At 36.2% G+C, this 17,930-nt stretch overlaps 1 protein-coding gene across 1 annotated transcript in view; it reads right to left on the bottom strand.

Annotated features, from left to right (window-relative positions):
- LOC107731677 (alpha-1,6-mannosylglycoprotein 6-beta-N-acetylglucosaminyltransferase B-like) overlaps window positions 1–17,930 on the bottom strand; it is a 129,061-nt gene that overhangs the window by 21,332 nt on the left and 89,799 nt on the right. Inside the window, exon 9 of the mRNA XM_016542824.1 lies at window positions 3,894–4,025. Within this exon, the coding sequence (XP_016398310.1) occupies window positions 3,894–4,025 (132 nt within the window). The remainder of the gene's footprint in view (window positions 1–3,893; window positions 4,026–17,930) is intronic.

The following is a 17,930-nucleotide window of genomic DNA, read 5'->3' on the forward strand; positions in this document are numbered from 1 at the left end:
TGTATTTACATTTTTCTGGTTATCAAATGAAGGCATAAAACATTAATTTAATTTATCATTTATCTTTTAATTATTGAAAATTAAGCAAACAAGATTTTTTGGCAAACAAAGGGGATTTACTATTAAAATTAAAACACGGAAGAAATGTTTTGTGTGATTATTCCTTAAAAAATAATGTTTGTTTCATTTTAGTACTAGTAGTAGCAGTAGTAGGCTACTACTTTATCTACTGAAAAATAGATATAGGCACAATGTCTTCAAATCAAACCGGACTTTTATTTTGACGGGTTGCCGTGAATACTTTTACAGTTCTGTGAATGAGATATGATGCTAGTTTTACTCAAATCAAACGCTAAAATGCTCATGAAGTGACTCTCAGAGCAGTTCTGGAGATGTTGAGAGCATTTCTGGAGATGTTGTTCATGTGTTTAAGTCCTCATTTAGTGAGACGGCAGATGCTGAAATCACCACGAGTGTCAGGCACGCTTCAGGGTGTGTAGTAAATGAAACCGCGCGTCTGCGCCATTCATTAACAGAGACAGGCTGAACATGCAGGATTCATATTTAAATCGACTTTTGCGGCTTAATATTTACAGATACAAGTCCATATCTGATTTGATTTAAGTGCAATGACCTACTTTTGATTAATTCATTCAAAATTTGACAAATTCCGTGACATTCCGCGTTAAACTGTGAATTCTGTTTTTATGACTGGATAAAGACTACACTGCGTAATTTTCCTGCTTATCATGCGGCCACTTGCCTGATGTAACATAAAATATTTTACATATCACCACTTGTGAACGAGCTAGTGTAATGCAAATATATCTGAAAGGTCTGTGTTAGGATATCGTCACATCGGATCTCGCGAGATCACACCCCTATTTAACCATATTTCAAAGACAAATTTATTTTAAAATTACATATAACGATGTGCTTATGTCCTTTTGAGTGGGTCAAAAAAACACTAAAGTTCAGCTAACTGCATTTTATATAAAGGTTAACTATAATATATTTTCATTTTATTGCAATTAAGTCTAATTTATCAAGTATATTATTTTACATAATTTTATTCTCATAATAAAAATATGCTAAAGTGTGCTTCTTTTTACACTGTTTTTATGATGAATTTATACGTTTTTGTAATTGTATGAAAATAGCTATGTGAAGATTATTAAATTATTTCTTATTTTGTGACACTTGGAAAAAAAACAACAGCATTCAGACTTGGACTGCTGTAAACATTTCAGTGCAATATAAAATGAGGGATGTCAAATCAGTCTCATTCTCTCCCAGAGTGAAATATAGCAACGTACTGTATTTTACAGTTGACAAATGAGAAATGGCCTCTAATTGATCTTCCAATAATTTTAATACATTATGCATGTGGCGGTCTTGGTGTGAGCGATGAGACACAAATGTTATCACAAATGTTATGCTGTACTCATCAGTGTTGTATGTATCTGAGTTCATCTCTATTCATTATTGAACTCACTGATTGAGTTCTGAGAATTCACAGTGAGACTGCTGGCATGACCAAGTCAATAAAGACTCAGAATCCATTATAAAGCACATGATAGAGCAGCTTAAAGACCCCATGAAATCAAAATTCAAGTTTTGTAACTTTTTCAAAAAGGCAGGCACAGAAATATCTTTATGGTTAGAAGCCAGAGGTTCAGAAATCAGAAAGGCAGCTCAGTTTTTTGGAAGAGAGACTCAAACTGACCTGTGCTGTCTAAAGGAAAGGCCCATGTGCTGTTTCATCTGCTGCAGGCCGTGGTAGTCTGTATAGATAAGGTCAAAGGGTAACGGGCCAATCAGAGGGCAGCTTCCTCTTCCTGGAGGAACGCCAAGTGACCTAAAAGTGAAGAAAGAATACGTTGTAACACACTAAAGCAGTGGTGCAGGTTTGAGAGTAGTAATCGACATCAACATTGCTGGAACATTTCAGCCCTTTGCATTGTGTATATTGACTCATATTTACTTGTTGTGATACAATATAGATCTCTGAGTGACTGGAATTCATTTACCTTTTGTGCATTGATTTGTGGATTTCTTGCATGTAACCCTTTTGCAACATGACATGCAAGACTCCAGAGTTTTCAGAAACCTTGTAGTCTGCTTAATTGTACTGAATGTGAATTTGTAGTGCGCTTCAAAACTTAAAAGTATATATATATATATATATATGTGTGTGTGTGTGTGTGTGTGTGTGTGTGACCCTGGACCACAGAACCAGTCTTAAGTCGCTTGGGTATATTTTTAGCAATAGCAATATACAATTAGCAATACAATTTCAATATAAATCTCAGTTTCAAAAAAATTACCCTTATGACTGGTTTTGTGGTCTTTTGTGTGATTATTCCTTAAATAATGGTTGTTTCATTTTAGTAGTAGTAGGCTATGTACATTCTACTGAAAAATAGTTATAGGCACACAATGTCTTCAAATCAAACCAGACTTTTATTTTGACGGGTTGCCGTGAATACCTTTACAGTTCTGTGAATGAGATATGATGCTAGTTTTACTCAAATCAAACGCTAAAATGCTCATGAAGTGACTCTCAGAGCAGTTCTGGAGATGTTGTTCATTTGTTTACGTCCTCATTTAGTGAGACGGCAGACGCTGAAATCACCGCGAGTGTCACGCGCGCTTCAGTGTGTGTAGTAAATAAAACCGCGCGTCTGCGCCATTCATTAACAGAGACAGGCAGAACATGCAGGATTCATATTTAAATCGACTTTTGCGGCTTAATATTTACAGATACAAGTCCATATCTGATTTGATTTAAGTGCAATGACCTACTTTTGATTAATTCATTCAAAATTTGACAAATTCCGTGACATTCCGCGTTAAACTGTGAATTCTGTTTTTATGACTGGATAAAGACTACACTGCGTAATTTTCCTGCTTATCATGCGGCCACTTGCCTGATGTAACATAAAATATTTTACATATCACCACTTGTGAACGAGCTAGTGTAATGCAAATATATCTGAAAGGTCTGTGTTAGGATATCGTCACATCGGATCTCGCGAGATCACACCCCTATTTAACCATATTTCAAAGACAAATTTATTTTAAAATTACATATAACGATGTGCTTATGTCCTTTTGAGTGGGTCAAAAAAACACTAAAGTTCAGCTAACTGCATTTTATATAAAGGTTAACTATAATATATTTTCATTTTATTGCAATTAAGTCTAATTTATCAAGTATATTATTTTACATAATTTTATTCTCATAATAAAAATATGCTAAAGTGTGCTTCTTTTTACACTGTTTTTATGATGAATTTATACGTTTTTGTAATTGTATGAAAATAGCTATGTGAAGATTATTAAATTATTTCTTATTTTGTGACACTTGGAAAAAAAACAACAGCATTCAGACTTGGACTGCTGTAAACATTTCAGTGCAATATAAAATGAGGGATGTCAAATCAGTCTCATTCTCTCCCAGAGTGAAATATAGCAACGTACTGTATTTTACAGTTGACAAATGAGAAATGGCCTCTAATTGATCTTCCAATAATTTTAATACATTATGCATGTGGCGGTCTTGGTGTGAGCGATGAGACACAAATGTTATCACAAATGTTATGCTGTACTCATCAGTGTTGTATGTATCTGAGTTCATCTCTATTCATTATTGAACTCACTGATTGAGTTCTGAGAATTCACAGTGAGACTGCTGGCATGACCAAGTCAATAAAGACTCAGAATCCATTATAAAGCACATGATAGAGCAGCTTAAAGACCCCATGAAATCAAAATTCAAGTTTTGTAACTTTTTCAAAAAGGCAGGCACAGAAATATCTTTATGGTTAGAAGCCAGAGGTTCAGAAATCAGAAAGGCAGCTCAGTTTTTTGGAAGAGAGGCTCAAACTGACCTGTGCTGTCTAAAGGAAAGGCCCATGTGCTGTTTCATCTGCTGCAGGCCGTGGTAGTCTGTATAGATAAGGTCAAAGGGTAACGGGCCAATCAGAGGGCAGCTTCCTCTTCCTGGAGGAACGCCAAGTGACCTAAAAGTGAAGAAAGAATACGTTGTAACACACTAAAGCAGTGGTGCAGGTTTGAGAGTAGTAAGTAATCGACACATTGCTGGAACATTTCAGCCCTTTGCATTGTGTATATTGACTCATATTTACTTGTTGTGATACAATATAGATCTCTGAGTGACTGGAATTCATTTACCTTTTGTGCATTGATTTCTGGATTTCTTGCATGTAACCCTTTTGCAACATGACATGCAAGACTCCAGAGTTTTCAGAAACCTTGTAGTCTGCTTAATTGTACTGAATGTGAATTTGTAGTGCGCTTCAAAACTTAAAAGTATATATATATATATATATATGTGTGTGTGTGTGTGTGTGTTTTTCATTTTTGGGTGAACTATCCCTTTAAGTAAATTTTAAAGTTTACTCAAATTTACTTTAAAACATTGGTTTAATAATCTTTTTTGTGCTCTAAAGTACAATCATTTTGATGTGTTGACTAACATACTAAAACAAATGTAAAGTAATTTGAAACTGTAGCATGTTATTGGATATTTAAAGGTAATATATTTTAAATGTACTAAATTGCAACTTCATCATTACTAATGTATAATTACAAATATATTTAAATACATGACATATAAGTTTAACCAGAAACGGCCGTACCATATATGCTTGACAATAAATTTGTCAGTACACTATAACCATATTTAAAAGACATCAGAAATAATTATGAAATTATATATAAAGATGAACTTAAGTCCCACTTAAGTGGGTCAAAGTATTGTTCAAATAGTTGGATTTAATTTAAATGTAAACTATAATAGATCTTTTATTTAATTTTCAATAAGATGCAGCTAAGTTTCTGATAATAATTAGTATATTATTTTCTTTAAAGTATATTATTTCCGTAATGCAGTTCTCCTTTTAAAAGCTTTTTTTTATTTTTTTTATATATAATGGCCAGTTCTTAATTTTGGCATCTCATATTACAAACTTTTAAATAAATAAATGAATGAATGAATGAATGAATGCAATATTTTGGGGGACACCAAGCATGAGGCTTCGGGGCTAAATTTAGTGTGACTCATCATCTAGATCGCACACAGCAGGTGACTGTGAGGAGAGCACCTCCTCTCTGCAGGAGATCATTTGTCAGTTGGGAGAGTTTCTCTGGGATACTCCTCCAGGGATCCTGGAAGTGCCAAATCCAAAGCCGCTGGTGTTTGTGAGCAGATGCTTCAGCAGAGAATGTGTAAACCACCACAGACCTGCTGCTAAACTGGCTTCTGATATTTCATTATGAATTCTGGGCTGGTTTCAGCCACCCACATCTTTCATCTACAGAAAATGGGAAAAGAGCAATAACCGCATCACAATCTCATGCAGGTTGGGCTCCGTTAAAATTCATTTCCGAACACCGAAGGTTTTTGATGTTATTTCGATCTGAAATGTCAAAATGCGAGCGCCTTTAACCGTAACACCCGGGGTTTAATAGACAATACTGGAAAGACCTTTTTCTTAACCAATGCTCAGTTCGTTTATGCAAATCCTCAGGCAAAGGTAAAGCTTTTTTCAGTCCTGGTCTGCAAATCTTTAGTTCTATAAATGTCAGCTCTGTAAATGAGGTGGTGTCTTGCATAAACCAGGTTACTGGGTCCAAAGCAACTCATTCAAACTGGTGTTTAACTCGTGCAAAGGGCTCTGTGAGACATAAACTGACCAAAGGTCTCAAATACATGTAACATGGCATGACAATTGTGAGTCGTCTTGGATAAAAGTGTCTGCTGAATGAATAAATGTGAATGAAAATAAATGTAGATGAACTTGGAAGATCCATGAATGTAGAAGATCCAAAAAAGTTTAAAAAGGTGTCTTAAATAAATCCATGTGAATCGAATGGTTTAATCCAAGTCTTGTGAAGAGATACGCTTTTTTATGATGAAAATACTTAATTTAGGCTTTTATTCATATGGGTTGATTCAAATGGATTGATATTATGAAACCTTTATGGCTTTTTTTTGGATCTTCTAAGTTCTGGTTACCTGGACTTTCAATGGAGGGACACATTTCTGTAAAAATATCTTAATTTGTGATTCAAAGATTCACCAAAGTCTTATAGGTTTTGATCAACATGAGAGTGAATACATGATGAAAGAATTTTCATTTTTGGGTGAACTAAGAAACATAGTCATGAAAGTTTACTCTCTTTAAAGGGGTCATATGATGTTGCTAAAAAGAACATTATTTGGTGTATTTGGTGTATTTGGTGTAATGAAATGTGTTTATGCGGTTTAAGGTTCAAAAAACACATTATTTTCCACATATTCCACATATGAAACGCGTCGATTTTTACAAAGCTCATCGGTCTGAAAAGCGAGGTGTGCTCTGATTGGCCAGCTATCCTATTGCTCATCCAATGGAGCACTGCAATTAATGTAATGGAAACCAAACAATGCAAACAAGGGCAATATAAAACTTGTTGCTATGATTATAGTATTAAAAAAATCCTGTACTGTACAATAATGTACTGTAAAATACTGTACATATAGTGAAATATTTGCATACAGTGTATACTGTAGACATATACAGTATAAGTAGTAATTTGAGACCTGTCAATCGAAATGTTTCATAGCAGTGGGCAGTCCAGTTGGGAACCATGAATGTTTCCATGGTAACAGCAACTTCTGAAACTCTATATACTATACTTCTCTAATAAGATTATATCAATAAAGTTAATTATGTCAGTGTTAATTTCCTGTATGAGAAGCTTATATATAATTAAATATAATTAAATATAAAACTGAGCAAGCACATGGTATTTAACATTGAAATAATCAATGCATATGTAAACTAAATGGGAATTTATATTCAATATACAATATAGCAAACTAATTGCAAAACAATTAGTTCACATGATCAAATACCCTTTTAAGAAATTTGTGCATTGACAGATGAAAATATCACTTATGATTCCAAAGCACTTTTACCATAGTGCATGATTTGTAACCTAATACATTTTTTAAAATTTACATTACATAACCAGCTGCGTATGTATGACTTTCCTGACATAGTAGACTTGCTCGGTAGCCCACCTGGTACAGTCAGGTACGAGTCCTGTGAATCAAGATTCACAACAAAAAAGCCCACACACTTGTAGAATCAAGCTAAAATTGCACTGATGTTTCAGCAAATGTGTTTTTATCTCACTTTTGCTTTTGTTAACACTATCAGTTTTAGGGTCAGGTTTACTGTAGGTGGTACATTATTTTCAAATGTGATAGAGCAACCAGTGTAATAAAACGCTGCCAGATCCACGTTCATCTGTTTTAGATAAAACTGCATGCACTTTTAGAGCATTCTTCTCACTGGAAACAAAACTTGCAAGAAGCAATATAATATTATTTTGCAGCAATGTTGCCACAGGTACATTTTTGTCCTGTGGGTTAAGATATTTTGTTATATCCTACAATATTTTATGAATAGTCCGGTCCATATTTGGTAGTGACTGGAGTGTTTCTGAGGCTAAAAAATACAATTTTTCCCCACTTAAAGCTGTCACGGTTTCCATGCTTTCTTTGCAAACCGAGTGAATTAAACTGCCTCCCTCTCTAAAAAGAGAAATGACTGTGAGCCAAGTGTGAGCTGTGTTTCCACAGGTCACTGGAGCTCAGCAAATGTGACAATTGACAGACACACAAGCTGTCACAGTGAGCGGCACACAGAAATACAACACAAAACATCACATTTATGCTCCATTTTCAACTAACGTCCAAAGATGACATAGATATAGATGGAGAGTAAATGGAGATGTTTGCCAAAAGTCAACATGAAACTCCATTAGGACATCTCCATTAGGACATTGTTGATTTTCCAAGTGATGAGATATTCAACAATAAAAAATGCAGTGTGTCTTTATTTTTATGCATAACTTAAAAGATATAATAAGACAGAAATAACAAACAAAAATGCAATAATGAGAAAAAGTGTATGCACAAAAAACAAAACAAAACAACAACAACAAAAAAAATTTTTTTTTTGTAAAATTTTTTTTTTTTGAATAACCAAATGATCTGAATTCTGCAATTGACAACAGTTTGGTCTCTATTTATAAATTGTGAATTTAAGCAGAGACATCTTAGTGTGATACTTAAACATCTGATACTTAAAACTGAGAACTCCATTGAGTCTCATGAGCCATGAAACACACACACACACACACACACACGCACACACACACAAAACAATAAAACATTTTTTTTCCAGAGTAAATGTCCTCATGCAGTTAAGATCAGATACACCCTGCTGTTCTTGTCATAGATTTATCTTGCTGCAGTTTTTTATTTTGAGGAAGAACTGATATCTTCTTGCTAAACAGTAGATAAATAATAACATCTATAAGACAACTTGTTCTACAGACTAACTGAGCCATTACAAAAGCTCTAGTTATAAAACACATAGTTCCAGCTCTGAAATCTGATAGGGTGAGCTACATTTGAAAACACTGTAAAATACTGCAGGTGAAGCCACAAACCTGCACTTATATACATAAATTCATTCAGCATACATCAATTTGTGCAGCTAGGCAACTGTAAAGCAGTGTTATTATTGTTAATTAAAACTATATTAAAATATTTTTGTTAATTGAAATAAAGTTAAAATGATAATTAAAAAATAGATACAAAAATAACAAATGCAAATTTTCACTAAATGAACATTAAAAATGGAATGCTCCAATAGCAGCCTTTAAATACACGAGCAGAAGTAGTGTTGAAATGCTGTGAATTCAAATTACCATTCTTTTGCCTTACGCAACTAAAAATGTAAAAGTAAAAATATGTTTCCATTGAAATACAATACTAAACCATACATAACTGGTATATGTAAATAACTTTCAGAAACTGTCTTTATAAATAAATTGATTAATGAATAAATATTAATTTAAGAAATTACATTTCTTTCTTATGATTGATTTTATTTGACATGCACAACCAGGATCACTGCACACAGCCACGCTGTTTAGGTCGGATTTGTGTTGAAACGCTGCAAACAAAGTAATTTATTCTTACAATGTTCCCTCTCTTAAAATGTAAAGGTGAATATTATATGTTAAGAGCTTATTGATGCAATTCAGTCAATCTGGAGGTATTGAGAGACTTAGGCCCAGTCCCAATTCTATTTTATACCCCTTCTCCTTCCCCTACCCCTTGTCCCTTGAAACAGAGTGTCAAGGGGTAGGGGTGAAAATATTCCCCTAAGAATTGGGACACCACTACCATGCCGTCACACGTCATCTAGCTCCTACAATACACACACCTATACTGGTGTGCTGGTGTGCATTAGAGCCTTTAATTACCGTTCTATATTAATGCGTTTCGTTCGCTGGGGCAGCCATGTTGCCGCTGAAGCCGGTTTACGCTGAGATAATTCATACCCCTTCGTTTGAAGTGTGGTCCCGAAAAATCTTCGTTTGAAGGGCCGTCTGGCCCTTCCCCTACCCCTACCCCTCCAACCAAAAGAGAATCGAGACACCCCTACCCCTTCATGTGAACGCGCTAAGGGAAGGGCTAAGGGGTAGAACTGGGATTGGGCCTTAGTTTATATGTGGAGTTATGTTTCAACTAAGTTTAATGGTGCAGACCAAACATATTAATTAGTGTGCAAGTTGTAACTTACTATAATTTGTAACAAAACTACAACCGGCCCCTGCTGATTCAAAGACAGTGAGCAAAAATGACAGTGAAGAAGAAAGTGAAGTTAGTGAAGAGAAAATATTCTGCAGCATATGAGCACAGATAACACTTGTACCGCAGTGACATTCAGACATTTTTAATTGTGAGTTAATTGTCCAAAAAAAAATCAATCAGAGAACTCGCTTTTACTATGGAAATAAAATCGTGGCAAAACAGCTGAGCAGGGACTGTCCACTCCCATGAAACAATGAACATTAATCAAGCTGGTCTCCCCAAACACACTCAAACTATTCTGCTATTTGTGTATATTTGAATACTTTGCAATACACTTGGAGATTATTCTTCAAAAATGCTCATTCAACCTTGTAAGCATGACTGTTTCCTGGTGGACTGCTGCCTTCCCTCAAATCCCATAAATTATATATTCTACTAATCAGATTTGAACTAAACGTTTCAGCCAGCTCTTGAATGTGCAATATGCATCAAGTGGTCAGTGAACAGACTGTAGATGGCCTGTGGATGAGACTGTTGCATTAAATTCCCAAACTCATTTCTGTCTCATACATAATCTATTAAACACTGTGAGCAAGCACTTTTGATACCCCTTAAATTTAGCCCACATCTGAGCATCTCAGATTGCCAGTTGCCACACTGTTTGGGTTCAGCTGTCACAGAAGTGGAGCAATTCAAAATTAAAATGCCCACATTTCTTTCCATTCATTTCAGGCCTCACTGCTTCAAAACGGTTCCTCTGCTGCCAGCTTACCCCAATTATAAATAAACACTACTCTAAAGCTGTTGCAACTCCTAACTCTTAAATTATGTGGAAACAAAACCCACACTCTCTTTCCTTCAGGATTGTCTTCTTTCCAAAAAATGCAAAGGTAAACACCCCTGGTGCTGATCACGTTCTCTACAAAGACTCTGTGTGCACAAAAAAACAAAAAAAAAAAAACAGGTCTCATTTCCTATACCGAAATATGTGATTTTCTATGCACAATCACAGCAGGACAGGTCTTTAATATGTCTCAAATGTGTTTTTGTAACAAATGCAACAGATTACACAGATTAGAAGGCGGAGCATTCACGAATAGATGTACAATTGTGATGGGCTGAAAATCAAGAGAAGTGGTAGCGTATCACACAGCGAGAATTAATATGCTGTAATGGAAGAGCACAAGGCTGTATTTAGCAGACTGCAGTTTCATTAACTTAACACTGCTAGAGGCTTTAATTAGATGTATGCAAATTCTAGTATGAATGCTGTAAGGGAAACAGGTCAATTTAGCTCAAAGGGAATCATTTCAGATTTTAAATGCGTAGAGCTATCAAAAGGTTTAAATTTGCAGTTATAGCAAGTGTGAGCAGTGGTAAAAATTAATACTGCATACACAAACACACAAAAGTAAGGAATTTAATGATTCTGGTTCTGATTACGATTCCACTTAACAGTTCCAGTTCCTAAACGGATTTGTTACTTTAGTTTAGTTTGAGGGAGAAATACTATGTATCTATCTATCTATCTATCTATCTATCTTTCTTGTTTGCAATAGTGGTTGCTGATTGTAATGCTACTTACACAATCTCTGTGAAGCAACAAGTCTGTTTGCCCTTGTTTTAAAAGATAAACATTAATGCAATTTGAAATTATTGGAATTACTATTAGAAATTTCTCTGTTATAATATTTTAGAGTAGTTTTTTGTTACACCAGTTTTCATAACATAGACAGGGCGAGTGTCTAAAGTCTTTGGTGTTTATTTAGCCTCTAATTTATATAAATCTGTACACTAGATGGGGTAAAATAAACCATGCATATGAGCCAATATTCTATTGATTTGTGCTTATTGGTGAAAGAACAACTTTTGATGAAATGTAAAAATACATTTCCCAAATAACAACAATCATTGCAATTAAAATTGAGCAATATAAATATGTGTGTGTATATATATATATATATATATATATATATATATATATACAACAAAGTGCCCGGTTTCCTTTCATTTGTGCACTCAATGATACTGGCAATAACGATACATATGTACAACACTTATATATACAATATATACAATACTATGTATATTTGCACATAGCCAGTTGCTAAATTCCACATGTAATATACCTTAGAGTATCACAGTTAGATCTAAAACTCTCATTGCATTATGAGGAACTGTCAATCACTTCTGTAATACTTTTACATTCACTGTCACTTTCTGAGAGTCATGGGCTGTGAATAAAAGTGTCGTATCTTTTCCTGTGGGATTTAAATACTGCAATCCATCATGTGATTCTGCCTATATTCTGTATTTCTCAATGTAGATGAATTTGAAGAATGTAATTAGATTTTTCTTTTTCCGTTTTTGTTCTAGGGTGAAAGGTAATAAAGATATAGCTATACTGTGACATATAGCTTATCTAACCTTACAGGGCTATGTCCCTAAAGTTAAAAAGGCTTAGGTCTGACCTGTTTGACCTTATTTGGAGCTCCTTTAATGAGTGATTCTGTCTCAGAGTTTCAACACTCACTGTACCATACAAACGCCAGTTGATTGGCAGTTTGTGTGTCTATCCTAGAAGCATCACCACCTGCTGTTGCATGACCGCTTAAGCTCCTGCACCATACAATTTGACATTCAGAGTGACTACGGAAAACATCAATAAATAAATAACCCAGACAAATAAATCCATAGAAATACTCATTTGAAGGCTCAATGAAATGCTTTGTGAATGTAATATGCTGTGGATGCATTTCAAATGTAAATTATGGTATTCTAACACATTTGGTTTTCCATCTTTTCCGTCTTCATTTAGATGCTGGTTCTACAGGCTCACAGCTGGACTTTTGTTTGCCACTCCACTCACCCTCTTTGCCTCTCCGTTTTTTTATGTTGCCGTTCAGACGATATTCATGCGGCAGGTTGTGAGAAATCAACGTGTTAGGCCTCAAGTTCATGTGGCAGAGCTCAATGGCATAAGCCATCCAAACACTATTACATCAATTGGCTAAGTCAAGTTTCCTTCTCGTGTTGGCACTGTCTGTGTGATTGGACATTAGACACTATCTGTTTCCTGATTCATAATGTATTATATCCTATGAGAGGAGACATCCATTCTTCAGACCCTGATGTTTAATTCAGATCGTTGGCTTGAATCACAGTACCTTGTCATATGTGAATCCTATAAGAAGTTAGAGAAGAGACATGATTACAGTGTGGTGCTGGAAGACATTTATGTACTTTATGTAGCTGTAGCAGCTAGTGTTGCTGAGCAATCATATGAATTTATTCTACAAAAACAATAGTATACATTTAAAATCTTTAATTCACATTTACAGGCTAATAGACTAAAAAGTATTAGACCAAATACGCCCAATTAGCCATTTTCTCTCCCCGGTGTCATGTGACTCATTAGTGTTACAAGGTCTCAGGTGTGAATGGGGAGCAGGTGTGTTAAATTTGGTGTTATCGCTCTCACTCTCTCATACTGGTCACTGGAAGTTCAACATGGCACTTCATGGCAAAGAACTCTCTGAGGATCTGAAAAAAAGAATTGTTGCTCTACATAAAGATGGCGTAGGCTATAAGAAGATTGCCAAGACCCTGAAACTGAGCTGCAGCACGGTGGCCAAGACCATACAGCGGTTTAACAGGACAGGTTCCACTCAGAACAGGTCTCGCCATGGTCGACCAAAGAAGTTGAGTGCATGTGCTCAGCGTCATATCCAGAGGTTGTGTTTGGGAAATAGACGTATGAGTGCTGCCAGCATTGCTGCAGAGGTTGAAGGGGTTGGGGGTCAGTCTGTCAGTGCTCAGACCATACGCCGCACACTGCATCAAATTGGTCTGCATGGCTGTCGTCCCAGAAGGAAGCCTCTTCTAAAGATGATGCACAAGAAAGCCCGCAAACAGTTTGCTGAAGACAAGCAGACTAAGGACATGGATTACTGGAACCATGTCCTGTGGTCTGATGAGACCAAGATAAACTTATTTGGTTCAGATGGTGTCAAGCGTGTGTGGCGGCAACCAGGTGAGGAGTACAAAGACAAGTGTGTCTTGCCTACAGTCAAGCATGGTGGTGGGAGTGTCATGGTCTGGGGCTGCATGAGTGCTGCCGGCACTGGGGAGCTACAGTTCATTGAGGGAACCATGAATGCCAACATGTACTGTGGCATACTGAAGCAGAGCATAATCCCCTCCCTTCGGAGACTGTGCCGCAGGGCAGTATTCCAACATGATGACGACCACTGCCTTGCTAAAGAAGCTGAGGGTAAAGGTGATGGATTGGCCAAGCATGTCTCCAGACCTAAACCCTATTGAGCATCTGTGTGGCATCCTCAAACGGAAGGTGGAGGAGCGCACGGTCTCTAACATCCACCAGCTCCGTGATGTCGTCATGAGTGGAAGAGGACTCCAGTGGCAACCTGTGAAGTTCTGGTGAACTCCATGCCCAAGAGGGTTAAGGCGGTGCTGGAAAATAATGGTGGGCGCACAAAATATTGACACTTTGGGTCCAATTTGGACATTTTCACTTAGGGGTGTGCTCACTTTTGTGGCCAGCGGTTTAGATATTAATGGCTGTGTGTTGAGTTATTTTGAGGGGACAGCAAATTTACACTGTTATACAAGCTGTACACTCACTACTTTAAATTGTAGCAAAGTGTCATTTCTTCAGTGTTGTCACATGAAAATATATAATAAAATATTTACAAAAATGTGAGGAGTGTACTCACTTCTGTGAGATACTGTATATATATATATCATTTTAACCATTATACAGTAAGACGAAAATATGACAAAAATGTGTAAGTTTCCACTGACTAAAACTAGACTAAAATGCTCAGACATTTAGTCGACTAAAACTTGACTAAAACTAAAACAGAACAAGTTGACTAAATATGATAAAAACTAAAAGTTGCATTTGACACAAGACTAAGACTAAGACTAAGACTAAATTAACAATAACTGACAAAATTAACACTAGTCTAAATACCCTCTTGGAAACTACGATCCCCATTACTCAGCTATTTTACCTTTAGTACAAGCAACAACTTACTTTTATTCACTCTTTGTATGAATAGCCTCTATCACTATTTGAACTAAGTGTCAACAACATGCTATTTGTTTCTATTTATATCTGAACAATTATCTGAACAATCACATCAAGTACATAATTAATTACATAATTACAAATTTGCAGTCACACTTTACATGTGAGTCTTTCCACAGCTATTGTGTGAATGTTTGTGTGTGTGTGTGTGTGTGTGTGTGTGGTTGGGGGATTTATAACTAGCTTATACATCATACAGAATTATCTTTTTTGTGTGATGGGAGGGGCTTAGGGGTAGGGTTAGGGGATAAAAAATACAGTTTGTACAGTATAAAAACCATTATGCTTATGGGATGTCCACATAAAACATGGAAAAAGTGTGTGTGTGTGTGTGTGTGTGTGTGTGTGTGTACCCATGAACCTTTACATTGTGGTGACTGTAAAGTTTGTGTTAAAAATATTCTCCCCTTTATGAGACTCATGTCTCCAAGCACAGATTCGATATCAGTTTCTAGGGAGTGCTGCAAGGTTCGGTGTTAGGCCCTTTAATCTTTTTTTCAGATGCATGTGGTAGGATCAGACTCACACTGGGAGAAAGACTGACCAAACTGGATGTGGACGCACATTTACAGGGAGCAGCTCATGTTCTTTGTATACACTGCTGAGTTCACAGCTCTTGCACACAGTTCCAATCCAATAGAGCCACACTAATCTCTCTCCCGATATGAAAGAAAGCCTGAGAAGAGATTCTATAGTGAACGTACCACTTCATTTTGACCCTGGGTCTATAAATATAGCCAAAGACTTCCATTCTTGTCAGATCTTAGGGCTTCACATAAGGCCACTGGGGTTCAGATTGAAAAACGGCAGGAAAGTAATGAAGCACTCCGTGTGACCAGTGATTTGTGTCATATGGAAGATATTTGTCTGTTAAGTGTCGGCTCACTGCGTTCAAATGAATCAGACACCTGGAGACGTGAGACAGGCACAGACAGAAATCCCAATGGCCACTCACTTATTCTCTTTCTTCAGAAAAATCTATAAGAAAATGAATGCTACATTAGAAATAAGCCCCCAAGGACACACATTTACTTTACAGAGTGAATGGAAATCATTGTAATCTTATTACAATATTAATCCTTTTACACTTTATAATATTTGTTTGGCTTAAAAAAGGTATTCAGAAGTTTCCTAAAGCACTGCAGTGGAGTAAGTGTGGTTCACTACAGATAAAACTTCAGGATTCAGATTAACTGACCCTGTTGTGTTTAAGACTATCAGGCTGACACAAACTTGATAAGAGACCATGCTGTATTCTCAAGAGGCTGAGCTGACTTGCTATCTCCACTAGAACATGAAAAAACCTTGAAATGCTATTGCACTTCTTTTGTACTACAGCGAGCCACACGATTATTTTTTCTTACCAGTAAATTAATTAGAGCCCTGCATTTCAGCCCGGGCCCGAAGGGCCCCGACTTTTTTACGCCCCCTCGGGCCGGGCTTCGGGCCAATTTTCACGTCATCGTTCAGACGCGGGCCGGGCCCCCGGCCTGTTTTAGGTCTCTCCTTATTTTTATATTTTAGACATCCATATCAATTAGTGATGAAAAAATTGCTGCGCTGGTGGAAACAACACGAGACCGTGTGACTGTCAAGAGCGGCTCTACGGTGTTTAGTGTCCAGCAGCAGCAGCATGTATGGTGCGTGCCGTCAGCGCAACTAAAGAGTTCTGCGTTCAAATGCACGCAATAGGCTTAAGCTTGCCGCAAAGCATCGGCAAAAGTAATTACCGTAAATGTGTCAGGGGGAAAGAGGAAGGAGATATTTAAATTATTTACTAATAAATAGTGTTTTCGGAGTCGGTGTCGCAAGGATGAAGTTGCTGATCCTGACTCGCCATCTCCTCATTCCTCATTAGACGCACCTTTAGATAGAAGTGCATCGTTACAGATTATGATTATGATTATAATGAAATAGTTTTTGTTTTTTATTTGTTTTATTTCGTTAAGTAGTAATTTAAAGCTTTCTATAGATACATTTATCATGTCTGTGAGGCATGTATTCGCTGAGTTTTCATTCGGTTCATTTTTGCGAAGCGTGCCTGTTCAAGATGAGACGGCAGAAAGCGCATGTTTGTTTTCTTTATTTTATAAAAGCACAACGTTTTGTTGATATTGTGAGTGCACACAAATAAAAGTAGACCCTTTACAGTTACGAATGATGTATTGCTCTTACCTTTATGAGCAAAAATGACGACGTATTCACTGAAAAAAATGCAAGTGATCGCGCTGGCGCCTCCATGGCTTTGAGATTTGGTAATCCATATTTCCATTTCCATTTCCATTTGTACATAGTTTCCAAGTTAAATTCATAATTGTAGTGGGCACTGGGCAGACCTTTCTCAAAATACATAATTAAAACAACAACAGCAACAAGATTGGGTGTGATTATATTCTTAAGAAATAACTTTTTTTTTTTTAATTCATGCACCAGAGAGTTTTTGTTGCTTTTAAAAACAAGTGGTTATAAAGAAATAAGAAACTTAATTTCTTACATTTAATTCATTTCTAACATACTAGAATATATACAATAATAAAAATACACTTGTCCCTTTTAGACTTGCACTCTATTCATTTGCTCTATTCTATTTCATTAACTTTCTAACATTTGCTTTCTAATCTTTTTGTATTCTATCTGTTTTCTTTTCATTTATTATACAATTAACAAAAGCAAAAAAGACCTCTAACACTGGCTTGCTCTATTCTTTTTCTGTTATCTATTTTCTTTTTATTTATTATATTATTTTAAAAACCCTTGCTACGTGTACTGTGTTAAGCTAACTAAGACTTGTTATAGCACAGGTATATCATTGCTCTTTTGTTGATTTTGATTGCTTCCATTGTCCTCATTTGTAAGTCGCTTTGGATAAAAGCATCTGCTAAATGACTAAATGTAAATGTAAATATATATATCATTCCACCCCTAATATATATATATATATATACGTATATATATTAGGGGTGGAACGATACATGTATTCGTACTGAACAGTCACAGCGAATGCCATGAGTAGCGCACTTGAAAACAAAGCCCACTAGACAGTGACCATGTGCTGATTCTGAATGTGTCTCTCACAGACTGACAAAGGAGAATAGTTTAAAGGCTTGTGAACTCAACAGTTTTTCCAATTGA

Source organism: Sinocyclocheilus rhinocerous, unplaced genomic scaffold (assembly GCF_001515625.1).
Source record: "Sinocyclocheilus rhinocerous isolate Xijiao unplaced genomic scaffold, SAMN03320098_v1.1 scaffold1902, whole genome shotgun sequence".
NCBI lineage: Eukaryota > Metazoa > Chordata > Actinopteri > Cypriniformes > Cyprinidae > Sinocyclocheilus > Sinocyclocheilus rhinocerous.